General features: G+C 42.2%; 2 protein-coding genes across 4 annotated transcripts; both read left to right on the top strand.

Annotated features, from left to right (window-relative positions):
• Positions 1-25: 25 nt before the first annotated feature.
• LOC133969419 (sodium/hydrogen exchanger 6-like) lies at positions 26-12,398 on the top strand. Its single transcript, XM_062405889.1, has 16 exons — positions 26-404; positions 1,949-2,148; positions 2,381-2,458; positions 2,656-2,732; positions 2,862-2,974; positions 3,296-3,401; positions 4,783-4,924; positions 5,468-5,573; positions 6,194-6,282; positions 7,414-7,527; positions 7,907-8,018; positions 8,540-8,693; positions 8,788-8,818; positions 8,940-9,028; positions 9,250-9,355; positions 9,556-12,398. Exons 1-16 carry the CDS (start codon positions 128-130, stop codon positions 9,865-9,867), a joined length of 2,106 nt encoding a protein of 701 aa, XP_062261873.1. The 5' UTR covers positions 26-127; the 3' UTR covers positions 9,868-12,398.
• A 507-nt stretch (positions 12,399-12,905) lies between these two features.
• On the top strand, positions 12,906-24,130 carry LOC133969420 (four and a half LIM domains protein 1-like). 3 transcript variants are annotated; one of them, XM_062405890.1, is made up of 6 exons: positions 12,906-13,041; positions 20,881-21,060; positions 21,159-21,333; positions 21,872-22,041; positions 22,321-22,507; positions 23,509-24,130. In XM_062405890.1, exons 2-6 carry the CDS (start codon positions 20,905-20,907, stop codon positions 23,658-23,660), a joined length of 840 nt encoding a protein of 279 aa, XP_062261874.1. In that variant the 5' UTR covers positions 12,906-13,041; positions 20,881-20,904; the 3' UTR covers positions 23,661-24,130. The 3 variants fall into 3 exon arrangements, with proteins under 3 accessions (XP_062261874.1, XP_062261875.1, XP_062261876.1); XM_062405891.1 differs by lacking the exon at positions 12,906-13,041 and adding an exon at positions 16,635-16,701; XM_062405892.1 differs by lacking the exon at positions 12,906-13,041 and adding an exon at positions 18,419-18,438.
• Positions 24,131-24,845: the final 715 nt, after the last annotated feature.

Below are 24,845 nucleotides of genomic sequence, written 5' to 3'. Positions count from 1 at the left end.
TGATAGAGGGCTTCGGAAGGAGCTGTCATCCGCTGTCGTTTTCTCCTACTCCCCCTCGCCCCCCCGTCAACACACAAGCGCGACGGGAATCGAACGGCAAATGTGAGCGGCTCACAGAGGAACCACGATGGGAGCCGCACCGAGACCTTTCCCTGGTGTCAAGCAGCTGAACAGGCTCCTGCTGGCGCCGTCCGTGCTGACGTTCGTGTTGGTCGGCGTCCAGGGCGAGAGCCATGCGATGGACAACGTCGCGACGGAGCGGATGGCTGAGGAGAGCCACCGCCAGGACAGCGCCAATCTCCTCATATTCATAATGCTCTTAACGCTCACCATCCTCACCATATGGCTGTTCAAGCACCGCAGGTTCCGGTTCCTGCACGAGACCGGACTCGCCATGATCTACGGTAGGACGGCTAACGGCGGCTAGCTATAACGCTGCCGACAATCACGCATGTTAACTTCGCGTAAACATTAGCCGCCGATAGCTCCTCGCTGGCTGCCCCCTTACGTGACACTGCCCATGAGCACAGAGCCAAACATCTTTATACATTTTAAAGACTTAATTCCCCCCCTGAGTGAAAGTAAGGGGTTTGAAACTCGTGTTTAAAGGTCCAGTGTGTAAAACTTAGGTGAACAGGATTTAAATTGAATATATAAATATCCTAGTGATGTTGTCACAAGTGTGTTACGTCTAAGTTGTGCGAGTTATTTACCTTAGAATGGGCTTTTTACATTTAAATACCTGGAGTGGATCCTCTCTATAGAGGCAACCATCTTTTTTACAGTAGCCCTGACTGGACAAACTTAACACCTTTTGAGTTTTTATGACAACAGAAGGCTACGACAGGTTCTTATTCATGTTTGAAAGGGGAGGGTGAGGGGTGTTAAGCTGAAACATGCAACTTCACCTATAGATGTCACTAAATTCTAAACACGGAACCTTTAAACACCCTAAAAATGTTTATACATGAGAGGCAGAACAATGATTTCTTGTACCTCCTCAATGTGTAGGACAAAGCATAACGTTAGCTCAACTGACTGAATTAATCTGTTTCATCCCTGGCCAATTTTTTTAATTGGCGAGATAAAATTAAAATAGAATGACTTATAGTCACCACGTATACGTGACATATACAGACTCTAATATTCAGACAGGTGCAATGCACAACAATAACTAACAATATATTGTTTATATTGCCATATCTGCATGACATCTGCACCCGGCAGTGCGCCTCCAGAAGAGATAAACGATCCCTCTCACAGTCGGGTGAGCAGAGTGTTAAATCTAAACAGAAAGATGAAAGCTGCAGAGCTCTGCCATTTTAGTAATCTTTTATTTTCTTGTACATATTTATTTATTTAGTATTTACAATTGTTTATTTTCTGTGTGTGAAACGCTATTTCAATTTTTTACACACCTACCGTACATTGAAATGACCACCAAAGGAACATATCCATTGCCCAGCGGTCATAAATATTTCCCTGCCTTAATAAATAGTAGTAAGGATAAGGATTGGTTGATTAAAGCTGATGTGAATGGGTATGGCCTCACAGCAAGAAGGTTTCAAGTTCGAATCCCGGTTCGGCAGTAGTCTTTCTCTGTGTCCGAATGGGTTGTCCCTGCGTACTGCGGCTTCCCCCCAAAGTCTAGGTTGGGCCTTGGTTAATTGGAGACTCTTAATTGTCTATAGATGTAACTATGAGTTTGAATGATTGTTGGCGACCTTGCCAGGGTGTACCTAGCCCCCCCAGTTAAATCGTCAGACTTATCATGAATCCATTAATCAACTTGGCCCATTAGTTTTTAATAGAGATCAATCTAATTTAGGTATGTAGCTCACATAATACAAGGCAGGGTTTTAAAATAGATTCTATACTTACTCATGTTCCCTAGTCTAATTGCTTTTCCCTCTCTCCCTCTCTCCCTCTCTCCTCCTCCCTCCCAAAGGTGTGTTGGTGGGTGTGATCCTGAGGTTCGGCGTCCACGTGCCCCAGAGCATGAACGAAACGGTCCTCAGCTGCCCCGTCAACGCCAGCCCCGCCACTCTGTTGGTCAATGTCAGTGGCCGATTCTACGAGTACACCCTGAAGGGGGAAGTCAGCCGCAGCAAAGGTCACCAAGTGCAGGACGACGAGATGCTGAGAAAGGCAAGGAAGCAAACGAAGTCGCCGTCTGACAATATGTCTAATGGAGTGACAGTAGCTTTTTCAGAAGAAAACTTTGTTAATTCTGTTATTACATAAAATTGAGTTTTGTGTCACTAAACTTAAACATAAAGTGCGTTTCCTGAACATCTAGAGCAGATCACCTCACATACACTTAATTCCACTAGAGAAATCAGGTATTAAGTTGCTTCTTCTTCTAACATTTTGTCTTCAGGTGACCTTTGACCCAGAAGTGTTTTTCAACATTTTGCTGCCGCCCATCATCTTCCACGCTGGCTACAGTCTGAAAAGGGTGAGAGAGTCAAAAGAATTTATAAAACTCCCTTTTGTGGCAATTACATATATTACAACAATGTAATTTTTTTATTATTTTGCATCTGATTCTTCGTGCATTTGAGATTATTTATATATTTATCTAGATATTTTCAACTCAACAACCAGCACTGGACAGCGTCTGTTTTAATAAACCTGTGTCTTTGTCTGTTTCAGAGACATTTTTTCAGAAACATCGGCTCCATCCTGGCCTATGCTTTTGTGGGAACAGTTATATCGTGCTTTGTTATTGGGTAAGTTGTTCAGATGTCTCTGAAATCATCTGGGAAACAGTCTTGTTTTGTTTCTACCATTATACCTTACAGTCAGACTTAAATACAGAAGATTTTGCCTCATTTGACATTCCTTTCTTTCCTCCCTAGGTTGATCATGTATGGCTTTGTGTCCTTCATGAAAGTTGTGGGACAGCTAGGGGGAGATTTTTTCTTTACTGACTGTCTCTTCTTCGGGGCCATCGTTTCAGCAACAGACCCAGGTAGGTTCTGTCATATAAGCTTTAGGTGTCCACATATCCAGAGAGACTGACACTTGCATACCTTCGCCAAGGGCCCATCTCACAGTGTTAAAGAAAGTGAAAGTGAAAAATCCTGGATAGCCCCTTTGTGCGGATCCTGTCCAAAATTCAATGAGTTCTTACTCGTTCACTGTAGTTTTTGCTGCTAAATACTTGGTGAAGGTAACAAGAATGGAGGCAGCTCAGGCTTTCTGCTTTGTATGATATAATTGTTTGAAGACTTCCCTTTGTCCTGTTGTTCAATGAATATTCACATGCTATTTGTTCTCCTCTGTGTTTCAGTGACAGTGCTGGCTATCTTCAATGAGCTCAAGGTGGACGTGGACCTGTATGCTTTACTGTTTGGGGAGAGTGTCCTCAACGATGCTGTGGCCATCGTCCTCTCTTCGTAAGCTCTGATTTCGTGCTACAGAAATATCCACTCACAGCATTATGTATTTCCCACAGTAATTCCACCAAAGTAACAGTAGTTCCACATTAAATGACAGGTTCACATTTGATATCATGGCTCCATCCCCTGATAGCTACGACTCTGGCTCCAAACGGGCAAGATGGCAACGTTTGTACCAGGGATATTTTATCTTATTTTTTGGATATTGGGAAGAGGAGGAGATATGTCGTCCATCCATATACAGTTTATTGGTGGCCCCAACAATAACAACTTGTAAAATGTGCACAGGAGCATCTGAGTATTGTGTTAAGACAAATTTGAAAAAAATGTGAACCTGTCCTTTAATCCAACTTCTGTGTTGTTGACCTGCACGGTAAACAATCTTTATTGTACCTTGCACATGAATGTGACACTAATCATACTAACCATCAATCCCTGTCATTTCACTGCTTGCCCCCCCTTCACCCACTCGTGTCATTCATCGCCTGCCTGTACGTACGTCTGCAGTGTTCTCCTCCGCTTGGAGAAAGAGGGTAGGCAGGGCGCTGAGGCCATGCACTCCTCAGGAGACGATGGCCCAGTCTGGCCCGAGGGGGCAGAGGAATGGCTGGGAGAAAACCAGACATTGAGCCCCCGGTGGGTGGGTGGGTGGTTGGGTTGGTTGGCTAGAGGGATTTTTTGCATGGTAGTAGTACTAGAACCTGATCATCTGCATCTGCATTCAATGTAATGCAAATCTTTTGTTTGGAGAGAAGCCTTAGGATGATCAGTTCCCTGCCCGTACCCCCTCCATCCCTATTTATATCCATTCCTTGTATCAGTTTTCCTTTTTCTTAGTGCTCAGCAGAACCAGAAAATACTTTTTAAATAACGCCTTGATTTGTGTTTATTACTGCTTGTTTATTAGTTATTACTAGTGTTTTGCTTTGTTGGTCTTTAGGCCATTTCGATGCCCCATAAAGGTGTAGCACCTGAATTGGTTGTTTCCTTAGTTATTTGCACTTTAGTTGCATATAAACCAAATAAAGCTGAGAGATCCAGGATCCAGTTAGAAGTGGGCATGCAATACCACAACCTCCCATTCTTTTGTAACTGTGAAACCCAACTCCAGACTATGTGTGTTAAATCTTTGTGACTGTTCTTCAGTGGAAAACAAAATCCCCCAAATTTACAGAGTCTGAATTGGATTTGGGTTGATGCAGCTTTAATGTGATGCTTGACTCTAACAGCTTGAAATTCTCAAGAATTTCTCTTTGTGTCATTTCTGAGCATGTGCAAACCATTTGACCACTTCCTGGATTCTCAGTAATGGCTTATTTCCTTTTTTCAGGTAAATGTTTTTATTATCTCTGTGTACTCGTGTCTCTCTGACCTTTAGGTCCATTGTGGCGTACCAGCCGACAGGAGACAACAGCCACAGCTTTGAGGCCATGGCCCTGCTGAAGTCCTTCGGCATCTTCATCGGTGTCTTCAGCGGATCCTTCGCGCTCGGTGTGGCCACTGGAGTCATGACGGCCCTCATATCCTCTCACATGTTCCTAGGGTTACATAATCCATCCGCTCATTATCAATGCAGTTCATCCTTTGAGGGTTGCTGGAGCCAATCCCAGCTGACATTGTGTGTGAGGCAGGGTAATTCCTGGTCAATCACAGGGTTACAAATAGAGACCAACAACCATTCACACTCACATTTACATGTATAGGCAATCACACTCACCGAAGCCGAACATGCCTGCTATGTAATGGTGAATTATTTTAGTTATATATATATATATATATATATATTCACAGATATGCAAATTAAACAACCGTTTACGAAACACATTTACATTCCAACTGGTAGTTTGGCAATTTCAAGTCATATTCAACTTGAGATAAGAAAAGCCTGTATGAACTGTATCCATCCATCATGGAAGAGTAGTTTTTGATTAATTCAGATTGAATTGCTTTATTCTATTTGTTCTTGAATCTTTTATTTTGTTCCCATGTATTCACCTCTGTATTTTAATATTGTCTTGGATGTGCCAGTTCTTGTTTCGTCCTTGACTTTCAGTTTTGATCACGTGACCAAGTTCACTAAGTTGCGAGACTTCCCCCTGTTGGAGACGGCTCTTTTCTTCCTCATGTCCTGGAGCACGTTCCTGTTGGCTGAGGCCTGCGGCTTCACAGGTACACCCGCACGCCTCACCCACCACTAACTGCAAGTTCAACAGTCTGATTCAGACAACAATATCATTTACCTCAAGTGACACTTGGGCCATTTCAATGGAAGAGCTGGGTAGAAGAACCAAAGACATTTGAGTCAAGTTTGACTCAAATAGGATTTTATCAGATTCACACTACTTTTGAGTCATGTTTTTTTTCTCCTTACCGAAACCTGCACAGTTACCGTTCATCAAGCAACGAGATATTTTTAGCTGTCTTAGGTTATTTTCCAACTATTGCCCTAAAGTGATGATATTATTAACTCAGTGAGGGATGAATAATTCACACCAGGTAGTCTGAAATCATCAAACCATCTGAAACACACCCTCATGCCACTCGATGGACGTGTGGAAGCTTTTTTTAAGTTAGATACGTTTGTCTTCTCGATCTAACGGTCTTCTCGATCATCTGTTCATACATTTAGTTTTTACCATTTCAATTTCTTAATGAAAAAGGCTAAAGGAATGTATTCATCTTTATTTTCACAGATTATATTAATCGCTTACGACCCCCGATACTTGAGTATAATTTGTTGTGGTTGTAATGACGTTGAACTGTAATCTGTGTTCTTTGTTTTAATTCAGGTGTAGTCGCTGTGCTGTTCTGTGGGATCACTCAGGCTCACTACACCTACAACAATCTGTCCCCGGATTCTCAGGACAGGACCAAACAGGTGAAACCCGTCCCATTGAGTCTGCTATCTTTACACAGCTTTAATCACTGCTAGTCTGCTAATACCTGTACTCAAGGTCATTTTTTATTTCCAGTTGAATATCTAATGCAGACTAGTTGCAGAATTTAAGAAAAATGAGAAAACAAAAAATCCCATGGAAACGAGAAGTGGCTGAAAATGATGAGAAATCTACAAACTGCCGTCATTAACCACTGAAGCCTCAGAGCTGATTGAATTCACGGCTTCAGGTCCCTCGTACCAAACGCAGAAGTTTAGTCTTCCAGATAATTTGTGTTGAAAGAGTCAGCTTCCTGTAGTCACACTATGTGCTCAGCTGGTGTCAGGACATTAAAGGGATAGTTCAGCCCAAAAAAGAAGTGAGAAATGAAAATTCCCTCATTATCTACTCACCACTAGGCCGATGGAGGTGTTGGCCGAAGTGGTTGAGTCCACAAAACACTTCTGGAGTTTCAGGGGTAAACGACATTGAAGCAGAATCCAACACAATTGGAAAAACACAACATGCCACATGTGTCATTTACACCATGTTTAAGCCAAAAAGTTCACTTGAAGTGACTAAGCTAGCGGACGCAGCCACATGATGTTGGGTCCCTGAATGCACCTCGTAGGAAGACATCAGTGGACGTTTAGGCTTAAGACACCGTGTAAATCCCAACATATCGAGTTGAATATGAATGTCGGGCTTGCGGACCCTTGGATGACACCAGGCAAGCAGTATGGAGGCATTTTCATTTTGTTCTGTTTTATTGAGTCGGAAGTGTGGGTCACCATTGACTTCAATTCTTTAATTAAGAAGGAATCCTTCTCACAGTTGGTCACTTTCTCTAACTTTATTTAGATGAAAGAATGTTGTTACAACTTTTCTGGCTCCTTTTAAGTAACAATTTAGTATTCATGGTGGGCAGGAACACATCAGCTACACAGTGTGAAAAATGTTTAATTAGTCTGATGATCTATATTTTGCAGTCATGTGATCAGCAAAGTGAAAGAATGCAAAGTTGATGAGAAACAGTCACCAGTATCGTCTCACATCCAAAGTGACATGAATCAACGTTCAACTTTTCATCCTGTTTGGTTTCAGTGTATTTGTTCTGTCTCTTCCCCCGTCAGTTGTTTGAGCTGCTGAACTTCCTGGCAGAGAACTTCATCTTCTCCTACATGGGCCTGACTCTCTTCTCCTTCCAGTCACATGTCTTCAACCCTTTGTTCATCATTGGAGCTTTTGTATCCTTTTCCTCTGCCCGGGGAACAGTGTTGTTCCACCAAACCTCTGGTGGTTCTGTTAGGCCAGTAAATGATGAGGCTGTTATTTTTGCCACAACATGTTAATTTGCTAAATCTGCCGGATGGAGCCAATAGATTTCTGAAAATGTCATGAAACTAATGCCATCAATGCTCCCATGATACTATTACTAGTGATTGACAAAGCAGTATATTCATATAGTATGTATTTATACAGGATGTCAAAGTAGACTTTGTGATAGCACAAGCAGAATGAAAGTGAGACTTTCCGTCGTGCCATCAACCCACGATTATGTTCCATTCCAGCGCTGCCTTATTACTTCACTGTGTTGTGTGTCCTTGACCTTCTCGCGTGGTGTAGTTGGCCGTGTTTCTGGGCAGAGCAGCAAACATCTACCCTTTGTCCTTCCTGCTCAACTTCGGCCGCAAGAGAAAGATCGGCTCCAACTTTCAGCACGCCATGATGTTTGCAGGTTTGTTACGTGGGACCTGGTTCCATGAAAATAAACTGTCAACGAAGGTTTGAAAAACTTAGATAATGAGAGGCTAACTTTTCTAGATCAACCAGACTCCTACTCATATAGTTTTGTTATGAATAATGGCCCCTGCGCCGAATGAAATATTTACTGTAGAACAGGTTGATAATAGAAATCCCCTTCAAGAACACGAGTCTGAACAGCTGCACCTAACTTAAAAAAATACATAGAAAACACCTCAAACTCCAGTCTCCATCAGCTTATATTTCACAGATGACCTTTTCACATTAATGCAAGGTCTATTCCTTATTCTTGTGGCGTGAGTCCAGGCCGTCCTGTGTCTTAGTGGGAAAGTGTCCGGTGATAGATACTTATATGATCTGCACTTAGAGAAAAAAACACCCACATCAGCAGACTGTATAAAATGCTGAATTTAGAAAATATTAGTGGCAGAAGTTAGTCATTATCTTGAAACACTCACACTCTCTTAAGTTCTCATACGGTCTTGTCTCCTTCAGGTCTGCGCGGGGCGATGACCTTTGCTCTCTCCATCCGAGACACGGCGACGTACGCTCGTCAGATGATGTTTTCCACCACCCTCCTCATCGTCTTCTTCACCGTGTGGATCTGCGGCGGCGGCACCACGCCCATGCTGTCCTTCATGAGCATACCGTGAGGCCTTTCATCAGCTTCCGTCTGTTCACGGGTTTCATCCTCTCTTAACGTTTTTTTCTGTCAATCATGTTTGCTACCATTTCTCTTCCAGGGTGGGTGTGGACTCGGATCAGGACAACTCTGTAAGTAATCACCGCGGGTTGAAACCTCACGTTTTTTAAACACATTTTTAAATTCTTCTTTTGGCTGCATTGTCAACCTTATGTCAAATCTGAAAATAAATGTGTATGTTCTGCTTGTCAGAGTTCTGCGGTCCTGGATGGGTCGCAGCGGAGGAACACTAAACACGAGAGTGCGTGGCCGTTCAGGATCTGGTATAACTTCGACCGAAAGTATCCTTTGGGCCACATCTTATTTTACATCTTGTTCTCAGGACTGTAGATGCTGAATTCAGCTTTGAACAGCAGAGGGTGCTCTTTACAAACTTATAGAAATGAGAAGTAGTAACTTGATCTATCTGTTCAGGAGTGTAACCTTGCACGAACCCATTAGGTTGTTTAATTGATAGTAAGTGTTTTTAAATTATTAAGTCCTTGACAGGCTTGTTCCCCAGCTACCTGAAGCCGCTCCTGACGCACAGCGGACCTCCTCTCACCGCCACCATGCCGGCTTGTTGTGGCCCATTGGCCCGATGCCTCACCAGCCCACAGGCCTATGAGGTTGGAACATAAAACACGATTGATTACAGTCTATACACGTCCAATTCATGAGTTTATTTACTCATTATTTTCCCACATTTAGGATGAAACTTAAATTATACTGGGCTTAAAGTTGAATACATGTTAATAAGAGTAGAGTTTCTTCTCGCCTCTTCATCTTTTCCTTCCCTCGCTCTTCTTTCCCGTTCTCCACGCACCAGAATGAAGGTCAACTGCATGACGATGACTCCGACTTCATCCTCAACGACGCCAGCGTGAGCTCCATGTACGCCGACGTGACCATCAGCACTGACGCATCCGGATCCCGCACCATCAACCGCAATCGCTCCTCCACCGCCAGCACAGGGTGCAACCCGTTCGACGAAGGCCTGGACCACGACCTCTCCCTGGCGGAACACGAGGTGCCGATCCGAGGCACCCGGCTGGTTCTGCCGATGGACGACCCGGTGGACCTCCCGACCACTGTCACGCTGCCCCCGCCGCGCTCCGACCCTCGCGGGCACAGACTGTAAGACATGCAGTGTCAGGAAGCGTTAAAAAAAACGTATTTTCTCAAGAAGAGAAAATCTGTGTTGTTATTTTTTATTTTCAATTTACACTGTTTTTGTTTCATGTGGATGCAGGCCTCCTCCCTTGTCTCTTGCTTCGTGACAAACTTGAGGCTTATTTTATTTAACTCTTGAATGTGAATGCACTATACTTAAAGTAAGGTACTGTAAATTAAAATCGCCTCAAGACTACTGGCTACCTAAATACAACGCAAGATGCACACTTAGCTAATGTTTCATGAGGCAAAAAAAATAATAATAGGGCAGTAGTATTTGCTCCCCGGTGTGTACTACTGTGACATTGTGCTTTTATCTGTGCTCTCTCAAAGCTCTGATCATCCTCTGGCTGTGTGCAGTGATCCCTCAAACAGTTTCACCTGTTTTAGCTTCCGTCGGGTATTTGTATGATGATGCAATGTTCACAGGTACGCTGAAATTTAGCTCTCGTGGCACTTACTAACATTCAGTGTTGTTATGGAGCATTTTACTCACATTACTCGTGTATCTTAAGCGTAGTCAATGTGACCTGGAGCTCTCTTTCCCTGCGTCCTGTATCTTTGCCTCTCGTCAAAGAGATGAAACCGGGGATTTTGATTGGCCGAAGAAGGAGCAACGAGACAAGGACATTGGGATCTGTGATGGGAGGAGGGGTGTTCTTAAAATATATTTTCTAAAGATTATAGGTCAAGTAGATGTGCAGTGTTTAGCCTCTTAATCGATTGACAGAAACTTAAATGGAGACTTTTTCAACATTGCAGTAATTCGATCACTTATCTTTTCTCTCAATCGTAATTTGTTGAGCAAAAAAATACAACTGTGTCTGATTTCAGCTTCTCAAATATGAGAATTTGTTCTTTTCTTTATGACACTAAATTCAACAGTTTCGCACTGTTTCCCAGAAATAACTGGCTTTTCTCCTATTTTATACAGCATAAATCCTCGTAGAATAAACATAGAATTGATTATTCAAGACAAATAATCATTTTAAATTGCAGTACTAAGCTACCATAGGATTCCATAAGGCCCAAAAAATAATGTAGCTGCTTCCTTAACAGCGTCCAGGAGCATCTTCAGCACCGCCCGCCTCTTCTCTTCAGTCAGTCTTTTTACTTTACGATTAATTGTGTTTTTGAAATCTTTTATTTATAAATGATTTATGTAGTCTATTTATTTATTTATGATTAATGTTTTGAAGTGTGAGTGTGAAAAGCTCTGACTGAAGGTACGTTGTAAAGCAGGGAAGTGATGATAGAGGCAGATGCTCATTCTTTGCCGTCCTCGACGTTGTGTTCATGTTTTAAACAAATGTCGAACTGTAGCAAGCGCTTCTACTTGATACTTGGAAACTAGAGCTTCCCTGTTTGTGTGTGTGGCAAATCTGGCCAAAGTTACTGACGTGATAACCAGGGCTAATTTCTACTTCTTGTTTTTCTGTTGTCATCTGGTTTAATTGTAGAGAAAAAAACAAAAGTTATCTGCGGTGTCTTTGTGATGTGGTATCATCAAAGATGACTCTTGAGGGCTGGCTGAACTGTTTTGAATTAAAGTGCCTATTCAGAAATTCAATTTACCTGATGTAGATTTGTATATATTTGATTTGTTAATGTGCAGTAATATAATCTCTTTTTGGTTTTTATATGACTCTATAGTTCCTTTGTCAGACATTGTTATCCCAGTATAATAAGTTAACTGCCATTTTACTTTTTTTTTTCTTGAAGCCCTAAAGAGTGCAAACTAAAATGTTGAATTTGCTTTAATGCAGAATAACACTTCATATTTTGTCAGATAGAATTTTGTGAACTGAACTGTTTACTTGTGGAAACTGGATTATCAAAAGAGTTGATGTGGCTTGAGTCATCAGGAGCTAAATTTAAATTTGAAGGGAGAGCTTCTCATTCACAGGAGGATGGTTTGTCCGTTTTGGACGGTTTTTGGCAACTGAGCTTGTCTATTCTATTCTCACCTGAGTGAGAGATATTTCTAGGCTGAGCAGGCCTGACTGACACAGCAAGGCTAACTTTTACGACTTGGGAAGTAATGAAATCCTGGTCAGAATCACATGTTTACTTTAATTATGTATCCCTTTTAGTTCATCTTCATGCAGTGATCTTTATTTGATGTTTTTTTTTTTTTTTTTTCAGTTCATTTACATTTTGATTTCATACTTATATTTGAACCATAAAAACAAACTTTGCTTATGTGGACATTTTTAAATTAAAGCTTAAAATAGAAGCCACAACTAAAACAAAAAAATCACTTTGTTTCTACTGTTTGCAAAACTGTGTAATGACAGATGTATTTGTGAATACTACACCTGCAATAGGTCTATATGTAAATGTTTTTTTTAAATGTGATGAGTTGTGTTGAGGGGAAAAAAGATCATCTCAGATTGAATAGATATTTCCCTGTGTTGTTCCGAAGTTATTAACGGTGTGTCCTCAAGACATCCTGCGAGTGTACAGGAAGTAAATAAAAACTGTTCAATGAAAAATAAACACGCCTTCGCCTCATTTTTTTAACAAAGGCATATCTACCGAGCCTGTGTATGAAGATGGATGAGGTGTCTCCAGCTTTACAGAGATTAAACGAAAATACTGTGGATGCTGTGTGAACTGTCAATAATTACGTCTCACTCCTACTTATACAGCAAGGAATATCTAATAGAAATCAGACTTACTGGAAAAAGGAAAACTTGGACATAAGAAATTACCAAACATGAGAAAAAAACATCTTTGCAAATAATGAACGACTACTTTGATTTTGCGTTTGGTCAATGTCCCATCCACTAACATTGAGGTTTATTATTCGGCTTCACTTCAGGAGAGCTGTCACGTCATCCATATTTATACAGTCAATGCTCTGTATTGATAAATCTAACATTATTCAAAACTAATACTTTTATATATCCGGTTTAAGTGATCTACCGATTTGAAAAGTGCTGTAACGCCAACTTGACTTTTATTTTGAAGGCAAACTCAAGCGGCTTCATTCCAAGTTTTTGTTTTGAAAGTGAACGACTCCTTCTTCCGGTCCCAGCCTGGCTGCAGCATTTATACGGCGCGAGGGTCCCGGTGACGCGAAGTCCCGCTGCCCGCAGAGAGACGCTCATCCTCGGCCGCGCACATCACCCTGAACCCGGTAAGAAGGAGCTGGCGATCAGCCCCGCTGGTTCTCACTCCGCAAACAACCAAACCTCATTGAGCTGAACGAGGATTTTAAACTGATCGGATTGTTGTTGTAGTTTGTCTCGTGCAGTTTGAAGTTTGAGCGTGAAGAGTTTATCTCCAGGGTTTTCTACAAACTTCGGCAATGTCAACGTATCATTGATCTTATTGAAAAGAAGTCATCACCTATGTAATATAAAACAAAAAACTAAATCTGTAGCACGTTGCTCTGCTCCTCTGTCTTGCTCTCTCTCTCATACACATACACAAACACACACACATACACACACCTTTAGATTTCATACACACCATATTTGCTATGCAGCACTTTGACATCCGGAGAGGAAACAAATCTTTAAGTTGTCTGGGGCGTTGTCTTCGTGTGTGTGTGTCTGTGTGTGTGTGAGCTACAGTTACATGCTGACTTGTGGAAGTCTGGGCTGCTCCTGAAATCTGTTTCCAGTTAGGAAGTTTCCCTTTTTTCCACCAGATGATGGAACGGCTGAGGAAAAAGAAAAATGCATCACAGAGGTCAATTAAAATTCCTGTACTGTATTTTTCATTGTCGTGTGTGTGTGTGTGTCTTTGTGTGTACCCATCCATGCAAGTTATGCATATGGCGTAATGTCCACCAGCCATGAAGTAACTTCAATTCCATGTGTGCATGTCATGGACCTCTTTCTTGTCTGGAGTTTCGAGACTTTACAGCAAACTTTAAATCACGCAGTAATAAAACCGTGATCATTAATAAAAGGTTTTAATTTATTTGTCGAAGGAGTCGAGAGAACACAGACCCAAAAAGGAGAAGACCATGTAGGAAGTTGTGAAATATTAACATCAACGTTGCAACATCTTCATATCAGATGTTCGGGTATAAAGGCTGGTGTGGATCTGAACCGTCATTTGGAAGCACTTGTGGTATACAGTAACGGTGCACTAACCCAGATGCAGACACACACACACACACACACACACACACACACAGACACACAGTCAACCAGGAGCCATGTGTGCGACTGACCTTTCGCCGGTGGCTGCAGGGAGATTTTCACTTTGACTCAAATCCGGCATCTGCATGTTTTAAAAGTTACCATGAGCTCATTCCCATAAAACACATCCCGGCCTCATAAAGCTTAATGCACTTTGTCTGCCTCCACATGACGGTAACTCCCCGTTGGGTTTTAGGCCTGTCGTGATTTTAACGGGGATGGCTTGTAAATGGGATGCTGGCACGCGGTTGAGCTTTGGCTTCCCCTTGATCCCCCCATGGTAAACTCGTAACTTTTTGTGGAGTTTTGAAATGGAAAGTTTTAATGGAGCTCTGCAGATTTAGGACTCAGACGACGTGATTAAGGTGAAGGAGGCTCAAAGCTGAGGGACCTGGCACGGTTTATCTCTGACCTGCGGCCATTCAAACGTGCCGCGATGTGTTTGTGTTAATCAGTGATTGTGAAATTACCAAAGACAAAGAGCTCCTTTGTAATACGTGAGTAAGAGTGAGCAAAGTATTAGAGCTGTTTATTGGGACATCTTTGTATTTTGCAATCCAAGAAGATGTGAAACAGAAGTTAAACGGTCATACAATACAGATATCTCACTTTTTCCTCACTTTTCTCTGTGTAACAGCATCAATACCTCTCGTGTGTGTTAAAGCAACAGTATAACATTTTTCCAGTTTTATTCGTTATATATGCTCTAGAACATAGTTTCTGACGTCAATTTTAAATTGATGCCATAAAGATTTAAAAAAAATAATATATGTAGCTGTATTTTAATACAGAAATTATATTTGATTTATGAACGGAAATTGAAAAAAACAAACCCTTGAGACGTTGCTGAGAGCTTAAATGACCCTGAAGATCATTTTAACCTAAAATTTTGATGTTGTCTTTGGATCTTTAAGAGACACTCACACACACTCACATAGAGAACATGTCATGGATATTAATGCAAATGGTCATTTCTCATACACTGGTGCTGCTGAAGGTTTTCGTTCAGCCGTCTGCTCTGTAGTGAAAAGCATCTCGGACACTGAACGGTGAAAACAGAAGGTTGTTCAGAAACTGTGTGTAACTCCAGACACAGAGAGGGAGGCTGGGTGCAGCCATCCAGCAGCTTCTGGTAAAACCATCACATCTGTCCTGTTGCAGTGGGACAAGCAGTTTTTCGTCAAACTCACTCGACTCACACTCAGATGTCTGGCGTGGGCTTGATTCCATCGTCTGGAATGTGGCTCACCGGAGCCAAATAAAACAATTATCTTTCTTCGTTGGCTGAAAATGTTTAGCTGAACCCGCCGCTCAGATTCAAAACGTGATTTGTATTTATCTTTGAGATTAGCAGGATTGGAATCGGGGGTTGGAACGCTCCGAGAGGGATGTTGTTGCTGTCGGCTTGTGATGAGGTGACCTTTAAAGCTGCTCTTTGTAATGTTTCTGTATCAACAGTGGATCAAATGACTACATGCAAACAGGAAGGTGTTATGTTTCATAGTGGAACATTTGGCAGCTAAAGAGCCGAAGAGGGTGGAGACCAAAACAGAGCTCAAAGAAGTATTCAATAAAGGATGGAACATGACTTTATAGGAAAAATAATGTTGCATATGGGATCTGCTACAAAGGCAAATAGGCAAAGTAGTGAATAGATCCAAGTAAGTTTAAGAAATGAATGAGCTGCCTCTATCAAGAAGGTGTTCATATAGTGTCATATAGTGACACAGTGGCCAAGGAGCCCATTAATAGAGATATGTGCTGTCAGAGCTCCCGTCCCATCAGGCTTTAACCAGCTTTTGAGAATATTTCTCCAAAATGAGCAGGGAGCTACTTTATTAACATGGAGGTGTGTTTATGTGCATTCTGGTCTTTTGAGCTTTTCTTCCTATTTCTGTTTTGGATTTTTGGGACATAAGTAAACAACCTCGAATGCACAAATAGTAAATATCTCAACGCTAAAACAATTTAGGATTTCTCAGAGGCTTGTCGTCTTTTGGTCCCTGTCAGCCTTCCACCATTGGAAATTGAATATCTTTAGAATTTGTTTTGGGACTTCATAATTTAACTAGGAGATTTGAACTTGGGATCCGAATGTCTCAACTATCTGACATTTATGTTTTGGTTCTTTTTAACTTTTGAATATTATCTGTTCAAGCAGCCAGATGTTACAACATAATCAAGTCACATCAATTACAAAGTTACAAACACAAACCTTTCAGCTTTCCCAAACCAAAGGTCAGTACCTTCCCAACAATCACATCATGTCGCCGTGACATTTAAACAAAGAAGGACCCTTCGCACTGAGAGACTGAATCCATTAAAATTCCTCACGTATTCCAAAGTTTAAACTTTAAATAAACTTTATTAGTACACTGGGAGGAAACAGACAAGCCGAAGAGACGTTTTACAGCATTTTAAAAAGCTCAGGTTGGAAGTGCACAGTGAATATTTTTGTACATTCACCGGTCCAATGCTTATCTTTTTTAAGGAAGTCCCATCAAGATATATTTCCATCTGGCTGCAAAATCAACTGCGTGATTAAAGAGTCAGACATTTTTTAAAGTCAGGTCTGCTGGGAGGTCGCACCTGCAGCTCCCTGAGGGAAACGAAACTTCAGCCACAGTCTGTGTTGATCTGGAGACGTGAGTGACATGTTAATGTAAACTACTTGATAGTCTGTGTGTGTGTGTGTGTGTGGGGCAGGACGGTGCCAACTTCACCGATCTAATGGAGACTTCCTGTTTCTCAGTTTTCCAGTACATTCTTCGGCGATAAGCTCATGCCAACACACAAGGACACACACACGGACAAACACAGATTGGTACACGCAGACACTGCACACTATTTCAGTTTGTCTGGTCATGTTTGCCCTTGCTAGTTTCTTTTCTCCCTCTCTTTCTTTCTGTCTCTCTCTCTGTCTCTCTCTCTCTCTCTCTCTCTCTCTCACAGTGTTTCTTCATTTTCCCCTTTCGTCTCGTCCTCTTCCTTCCATGTGTTACAAACATGTGCTTGATTTTGCTCTTGTGCACAGGACATGATGTCACCTCTCTGTGCTCTATTTTTACACTACAGACCTCCAGCAGCAGCAGTACTAGTGGGCTGGGTTAATTGTTACAGGCAGGTGACTGAAACTCAAACAGAGGTGGGAGAAGACACACAAACACAGAGAAAGACATGGAAATGATAGAGGAAAAAACAGGGGAGGAGAGTTTGAGTGGAATCGTGGTTTTAAAAACGTTTAAAGACGGAGACTGGGTGAGGGGACGACCCGCTCCACCTCCTCATTCATTATATTGGTTGTGAAAGTTAATGCTTTACTATCACATGACGTTATTCTGTGACTTCATAGTGACATCACGCTGACGTCATTCCTACTGCATGATCGTAAATTATTTTAAGATCTATGAGCTCTGGGTCGTGTCTGTGGTCCCATAGGATGCACGTACCCAGGAAAATGTATTTGTGACATCACCTATCAAATGTTATAAGTAATAGATTATCTCTCTAGCCGTATCTTGGAAATTTGTTTTTTTCCAACCATACTTTTTGATTCTTTGACCAATCAGCTCCAAAAGTTAATCATGTGGAGATTCAAGATCAAGTTGGGTGAAAATCCAATCTTTGCATAGCAACAGAAAAAATACCCTGCTTCTGGCTAAGTGATAAACTGATCACAAGTATCGCTCATGTACCCAGAGCCTTATACAACTTATTCCTCTGTGACATAGACCTCCATTGTTGTTGTACTGGGAGAGACGTGTTCCATTCAATACAAAGAACAAGAAACCACAACATGCTCGACCCAAACCTTAACATGACCCGAGGCACGAGTCTTGAACCCTCAGATGTTACGTTCTCCCTGTTGAGCGCAGGGTTTTACCTCTAAATGGGAGGCAAGTCTCCAAATTGTGACTTTATGAACAGATTTACGTCCCAACAATGTGATAAAGTACACACAGAGTTTTCTTTGGCTGAAACACACTCCTCAACTCACTGCACGACACAGCCTCGATTTAAGACTCTTGTATTGGCAGTTGGGAGAGTAGAAAATGATGTTGTGCCGTGACAAGCAAGATCATTAACTGTGGAAAAACACAGTAGAAGACTTGCAGCAACACTTTGCTCCGAGCCATCTGACGTCAGCCTAACCTGATTTATTTTCCTCCAACCTGTGTGGACACTGGCTCTTCCTGTCAGCCATTGTTCGGCGTCTCATATCAGATCACATTTCCACGATGTTGTTAGCCAAGCATCAATAGCGCCTGCCCTACAGCCTTATATGAAAAACAAACAGAATATTCCAGCGAGTTCAGTGGGAGGCGGGATATGACAGAGCAAGAAGGAGCAGCAGGAAACAGATTACAACAGGTAAATACCAGGTGAGTGTCGTCTTTGGCCGGCTGTCTCCCAGCGGAGATGGACGAGTCACCTCGCCCGGTGAACAAATAACCAGCCGAGGGTTTTTCCTTAATAAGTAACGAGTTAGCAGGTCACCGACAGGACGACGTGGAGCGGCTCCCCGTGACGTCGGCCTCAGAGTGCAGCGTTATTGTCTGCCGGGGCGACAAGACCACAAAAGAAGTTATTAAATCAACTTCATTAACAGTAGCACCTTTGACCTCAGCCACAAATCTCTGTCAAACAACAGTGGGAGAGAAACTGAATAACAAGCTGAAAGGTTTAAATCTGTCAGTCACTGGTTTGAGTTTGTTTCTCCCTGACCACATAAGAAACTGTAAATTTCACAGTATATGTTGTTTTTATCTTTATCATTTAACACTTTTAATTATATTCAATTAAAAACAATTCAATTTGTCTTATTATATAGAATATTTAAGCCAAAAGATATATTTTTAACCACAGCAGTTGCACATGGCGGCAATGGAGATGAATCATTTTAGTACAGACACACTTCCTGCCACTGTGCTAGTCTGTCAAGTTTAGGCACCTGACTGACAACAACTACAGCTGTACACCTCTAACTAAAGAGCAAGTTATGTTCCAAGGTTTCCAAGAGATAATTAATATACATCCCTAAAAACTAATCCCCGACCCATCTCTGACTTTTTCTGCTAAGAGCTCAAGGAAAGTTACAAGAAAAGGGAAAATGTGAGTGTTAGTGAACGCAGCCCGAACTCCTGGTAACGTCCGATACGAGCCAGAAGCAGAACTTCCTCCTGAGTCTGTGCTGACATGCCGTTCCAGCCAGGAGGCCAACGCTGTAGTTTGTGGTCTTTGTGGTTTCCTAGGGAGTGGTGCAGGCATGAGGGTGAGTGTGTGTGTGTATGTGTGTGTGAAGGCTCCGTCAAGGGGTTGTCGACGCTCCAGATCTCACCACATAGGTCATACCATGCATTCCTTCATGTGTTCACCACATTGTACGTACACACACACACACACACACACACACACACACACACACACACACACACACACACACACACACACACACACACACACACACACACACACACACACACACACACACACACACACACACACACACACACAAACACAAACACAAACACACACACACACACACACACACACACACAAACACACACACACACACACACAGAGGGTTTGGAGAATTCCTCCTGGTCAGCCATCGTGAACGTGATGTGGGAAGTATCCGAGTGAACAGACCGTATCCAGCTCTTCCTCCACGTTTCTCTGCAGCCCAGTGTTTTTTGTCATGTCGTGTTTTATTTACCATCTGAAAGCCCGACCCCGTAATCAAAGCAGCGTTATGGTCCTGAACGTGGTGATTTGGAGTCTATGTTTAGGAAGTTTATGAGTGATGTATTTTAGGGAGAGAGTGAGGAATGAGTTACACGAGGAAGCTCGGAACCACGCTGAACTATTGGGCTCGGTCCTCTGTCCAGTTTTGTGACTGAAACAGCTCTGGACTTGGACAGTGGTCGGAAAGTATTCAGGTCAATGTGGTTCCAACTCCAAAATGTAAAAATAACAGCCTGACCAATATCTGACTTTGGGGGGGCGGATGGGTGAAAATAAAATTATTCCTAAAATTTCCTGGTGACCTGTGAAAACCACTATAGGTCTTTTCAGTGTTAAAGCTTTGCCTGAATGTCATGTAACCAGATGCAATGGGAAAGTCATTAAACAAAAACTAGTAATTAAGGCATTTCTTTCTACTAATTCATTTTCATGTGGTTTTCATAAGAAATTAACCAGATATTTGTCTAGTTGTGATTTTATGTCTGCAATAGTTGTTTCCCTTGAAAAAATACAATTTCCTTAGTATAAAATAAGATAAGTCTGTTTGAATAGGATCCAGTGACAGGTACCGCTCAGTAAATACTTTGATTGAAGTCATTCTTCGTTATTGCCCAGGTCATAAGATGTAAGAGCTCTTTTATCAGGAGGAGATAAGAGGGGAGGGTAAAGATGAAGATTTCAATCTGACATAAAATGCTAAGCACAAGTGCAAACACAGGTGGACACACAAACACAGACGTGTGCGACTGGCGGCTGCGCTTCTACAAATAGTTTAGTGTTGGAGCAAGAGAAGAGAGGCTTCTAATCAGCCGCTCAGTCCTCTGTTACAGTCCATGTAACAACAGCACCCCCTTGTGGTGGGTTGAGGTTTCCTCATTGAGCTAAAATAATTGTACTGCTATAACACTGACTGTTACTGAGAGCAGAGAATTAACAGTAAAAACCACAGGGTTCAAAATCCAGTAATAAATGAGGTGATACTTACACACTGAACTTCTCCCTCGCTTCCATCAGCAGACCTTACGAAGAGCCCAGTTTGACCTCCCCTCTCCTCCTCCTCCTCCTCCTGTTTGCTGCAGGTGTGACTCTCCCTCGGTGCAGCCATGGCAGACAGCTCCAACTGTTTCTACTGTCGGGAAGACCTCGGGGGGAAGAGGTTCGTCCGCAGCGAGGGGAAGCCCGTGTGTGTCCGCTGCCACACCAAGTTCTGCGCCAACTCCTGCGCCCAGTGCCATCGACCCATCTCTGTGGAAACCAAGGTGACGGGACAAGTACTTCTCATCGGGGTCGTGAAGTGTTTTCTTTCCTCGTACCTCGAGAGTAACCTCCACCTTCCTCCTCTCTCTTCCTCCACCAGGAGCTCAGCCATAAGGGCAAGTACTGGCACGAGGAATGTTTCCGCTGTACCAAGTGTTACAAGCCCCTGGCTAAGGAGCCCTTCAGCACCAAGGACGACCGCATCATGTGTGGAAAGTGCTGCTCCAGAGAGGACGCTCAACGCTGCCACTGCTGCTATAAACCCATCCTGGCTGGTGAGACCCGACACAAATAAGAGCCTGTGGGGGAAAAAAACAACTTAACACCTATGAGACATTATAGAGGAAACCCAGTTGGGAATTACAAAAAGGAAATCTAAAAATAAAGCCATTAAAACATTTAAGTGCATAAGCAGGTCAGAATTTTTTTTTGTTGCTGTAAGTACACATTGTTCAGGATTTGGAGTTTGGATTTGGAAACTAAAGCACACACTTCAGATAAAACCCAACAGTCCCCTTATGAAACCAAATTTAAATCCGCCGGATCCTGCTGTTTTAATTCATATCCCTGATATCCTCTCAGAAGAATCAATGACTATTTTGAAAAACATCCTATCTTGTGTTAGGTTAAAGAAATCTTTCCACCAAGTTTTGTGTAAATCCGTAGTATTTGCGTAAGCCTGTTGACAGATAAACAAACCAAACCAACAAACAAATGGACTGGGGCCAAAACCAAACCTTGATTGAGATTGACTGACTGCAAAGACCACCTGCAGTTTGTTCTGATTCCTCGCCCGCTTCTGTTCTCCTGCAGGCACAGAGAGCGTGGAGTACAAAGGCAACTCGTGGCACGACGAATGCTTCACCTGCTTCAACTGTAAACGACCAATCGGGTCGCAGAGTTTCCTCTCCAAAGGGAGTGACGTCTACTGCAGCCCCTGCTACGACAAGAAGTTCGCCAAACACTGCGTCTGCTGCAAAAAGGTATTGATCCTCTGACAGGGAACAGATCAGCCCTCCACCGTCATTCCTCCAGAAAGGAAACGTGAACAACCTGAGAGGGATGTGATCATGATTTTTTTTAGAGCAAGAAAACAGTCTGGTAACATGAGACAAAATTCAAGAGGGTGGCACCAACTGTTCTTATAAGATGATTATATGTCTGTTGCCTTGAACGTTGCATAAAAGGGGATTTCTCATATAAATATTTGTTGTATATCTACAGTCAATGGTAATAATCCTGTTCACACCATGTGTCTCCAGGCCATAACCACTGGAGGAGTGAACTACCAGGACCAGCCGTGGCACAGCCACTGTTTCGTGTGCAGCTCCTGCTCCAAGCCTCTGGCAGGGACGAGTTTCACAACCCACCAGGATCAGGTGTTCTGCGTCGACTGCTACAAGAACTCTGTGGCCAAGAAGTGCAGCGGCTGCCAGAACGCCATCACTGGTAAACTAACGTCCTATCACAAAGAGTATGGCGCGGTACAATGCAACATACAAAAGTATAAACATGTGGAATTTTTCTCATTAACACTGTATCTGCATCAATTTTATTCATGTTATGTTCATTTATAGTCGAGTTTTTGGTTAGAGATTTTCTTCAATAACTCATTTGTGCACCGGTTTTCTAAATTATGGCCCAATAACAGTTTGTGAGTCTACATTTCCCAGAGATCTCTGCTGTGGCCACACGTTCCAGGAGTTTAAGGGTTTTGCACCAGGTCTCCTGTTGCTTGTCACCTTATATTGGACAGACAGATATGGAAGTTGCCTCGCTAACCAACTTCTAAACTACTTTAAAATATTCATATAATGGAATAAACTGTGTCAGGTTAATGGAGATTATCTTTTTAAGAATATTTTCCTGTTACAGGTAAACATGCAAAAACATTGTAGGGCATGGTCATGTGATAGTCCTTGAATATCTGCAGTTATTAAAGTGGAGATTTGAGTAGATCTGGATGGAGGCGAGTCCTGGAGGAGATGGTTGGAGTAAGTTCAGGCTTTTTTATAAAATAGAAGGTGGGAAAAGCAGATGTGTGTTGGTCTAGTGGCAGAAACTTGGACTATGGGCAGAGAAGGTCTGGTTCGACTCCACGGAGAGACAACAAAAGACGAACCTGGATTGATCTGTCCAAAAATCCAAGAGTCTCCCTGCCCTGTCTAGTGCCCCTGAGCAAGGCACCTTACTCCACCAACATCTGCTCCCCGAGCGCCGTACATGGTCGCTCACTGCTCTGTGTGTCCTGCACCAGATGGGTCAAAAGCAGAGATTACATTTTCCTACCTGCATGAGTGTGCCTTTGCATGTCTGTGCATGTGTTTGGGACTAATTAATGCATCGTAGTTAAAACTCTGAGCTTGAAAACAAGAATGGAAAGATGCAGGAAATAAAAGACCAGCAGATGGCGCACATGGATAAATACAGACTCTCCTCTCCTCTCTTAGGTTTCGGTAAAGGAGTGAACGTTGTGAACTACGAGGGCGGCTCCTGGCACGAGTACTGCTTCAACTGTAAGAGATGCTCCCTCGGTCTGTCCAACAAGCCCTTTGTCATGAAGGGACGAGACATCCTCTGCTCCGACTGCGGCGACAAGTAGAGGCGGAGACTCACCGTCTCACAGCAGTGAAAACATCGTCTTTAAGTTTCTGTTTGATTTTGTGTGTCGCAGACGTTTGCTTGTGTTGTTTGAAATTCAGAAATCCATGCTTGTGTTTTAGATAAGTACATTTGAAATACATTTCTTAAATCAGGAGGATTTCAATTGTTTTTTTTTCTACTTTTTAGCACAAACAAATCCTGCTTATATTAGTGACTTTAACGTTTTGTTAATATCTTGGTTGACCAAATTTTTTTTTTTAATAATCAAATTTGTATCTGTATTTGTATCTTCTATATACCAAGGGATTAATATGGTTGTGTTTTTTTGTGAGTAAATAAACTTTTATGCACTTTTCTAAACTGTTTTTCTTCAAAGGAAAGATGACAAATAAATATAAAATTGAAATGTAGGGAAATTGCATGCTTTGATGTGTTAATAATATGAAATAAACTTTATACAAAACAGAGTTCTAGATTGTTTTTATTATACCTCCCCCTGACAACAGCCAGTGGCTGCAGGCTTTGTGTTTTCAGGTTGTCCATCTGTCTTGTAAAGATGAAATCTCAACAGCGCCTAGAGGAAAGATTCTCAAGGCGCTGATCAAGGTAGCCAACGGTCAAAGGTCACGGTGGCCTCACTGTTTTTTGTCTTCTTGAACAAAATATAAGTCTCGAAATTTTGAGCAGTCAAAGATTAACTGAATTCATTTCAGTGGCATATACAAAATACATATGGAGACTGAAACAGCACTGGTTAGTGGAGCCATGAAACTACAGGGTATTTACTACATACTTTATATGAACCAGTTCCTTGTTTAAATGGGAACTGTCGGCTTAATTGTACAAATATATCTTCCCCTATAAGAGAAATTGGAGCAACTGGGTTTTTCTGTTTGAAAATATTGATGGCATTTCTTTATGCCCCCTGCTTTACACACACAGACTGGATCCATCCCAGTAAAGGTCAGTGTTCGGAGCTTTATAGGAGACTGGAGCAGTGATTTACAGGTGCAGGTGGAGAGCAGTATTTGCACAGAGCAGGGCATGTTTGTCAAGAGTAATTACCTATTTTTATGCTTTGTGTGGGAGTCAATAAAGTTTTGTTTTCAACTCTAATTTGATTGACTGGTAAGATGAGATTTTCTCTCGCTCTCTCGCTCTCTCTCTCTGTATTTACACACTG

This window comes from Platichthys flesus, chromosome 15, assembly GCF_949316205.1.
Source record: "Platichthys flesus chromosome 15, fPlaFle2.1, whole genome shotgun sequence".
Lineage (NCBI taxonomy): Eukaryota > Metazoa > Chordata > Actinopteri > Pleuronectiformes > Pleuronectidae > Platichthys > Platichthys flesus.
This window is presented reverse-complemented; position numbering and strand designations above follow the sequence as displayed.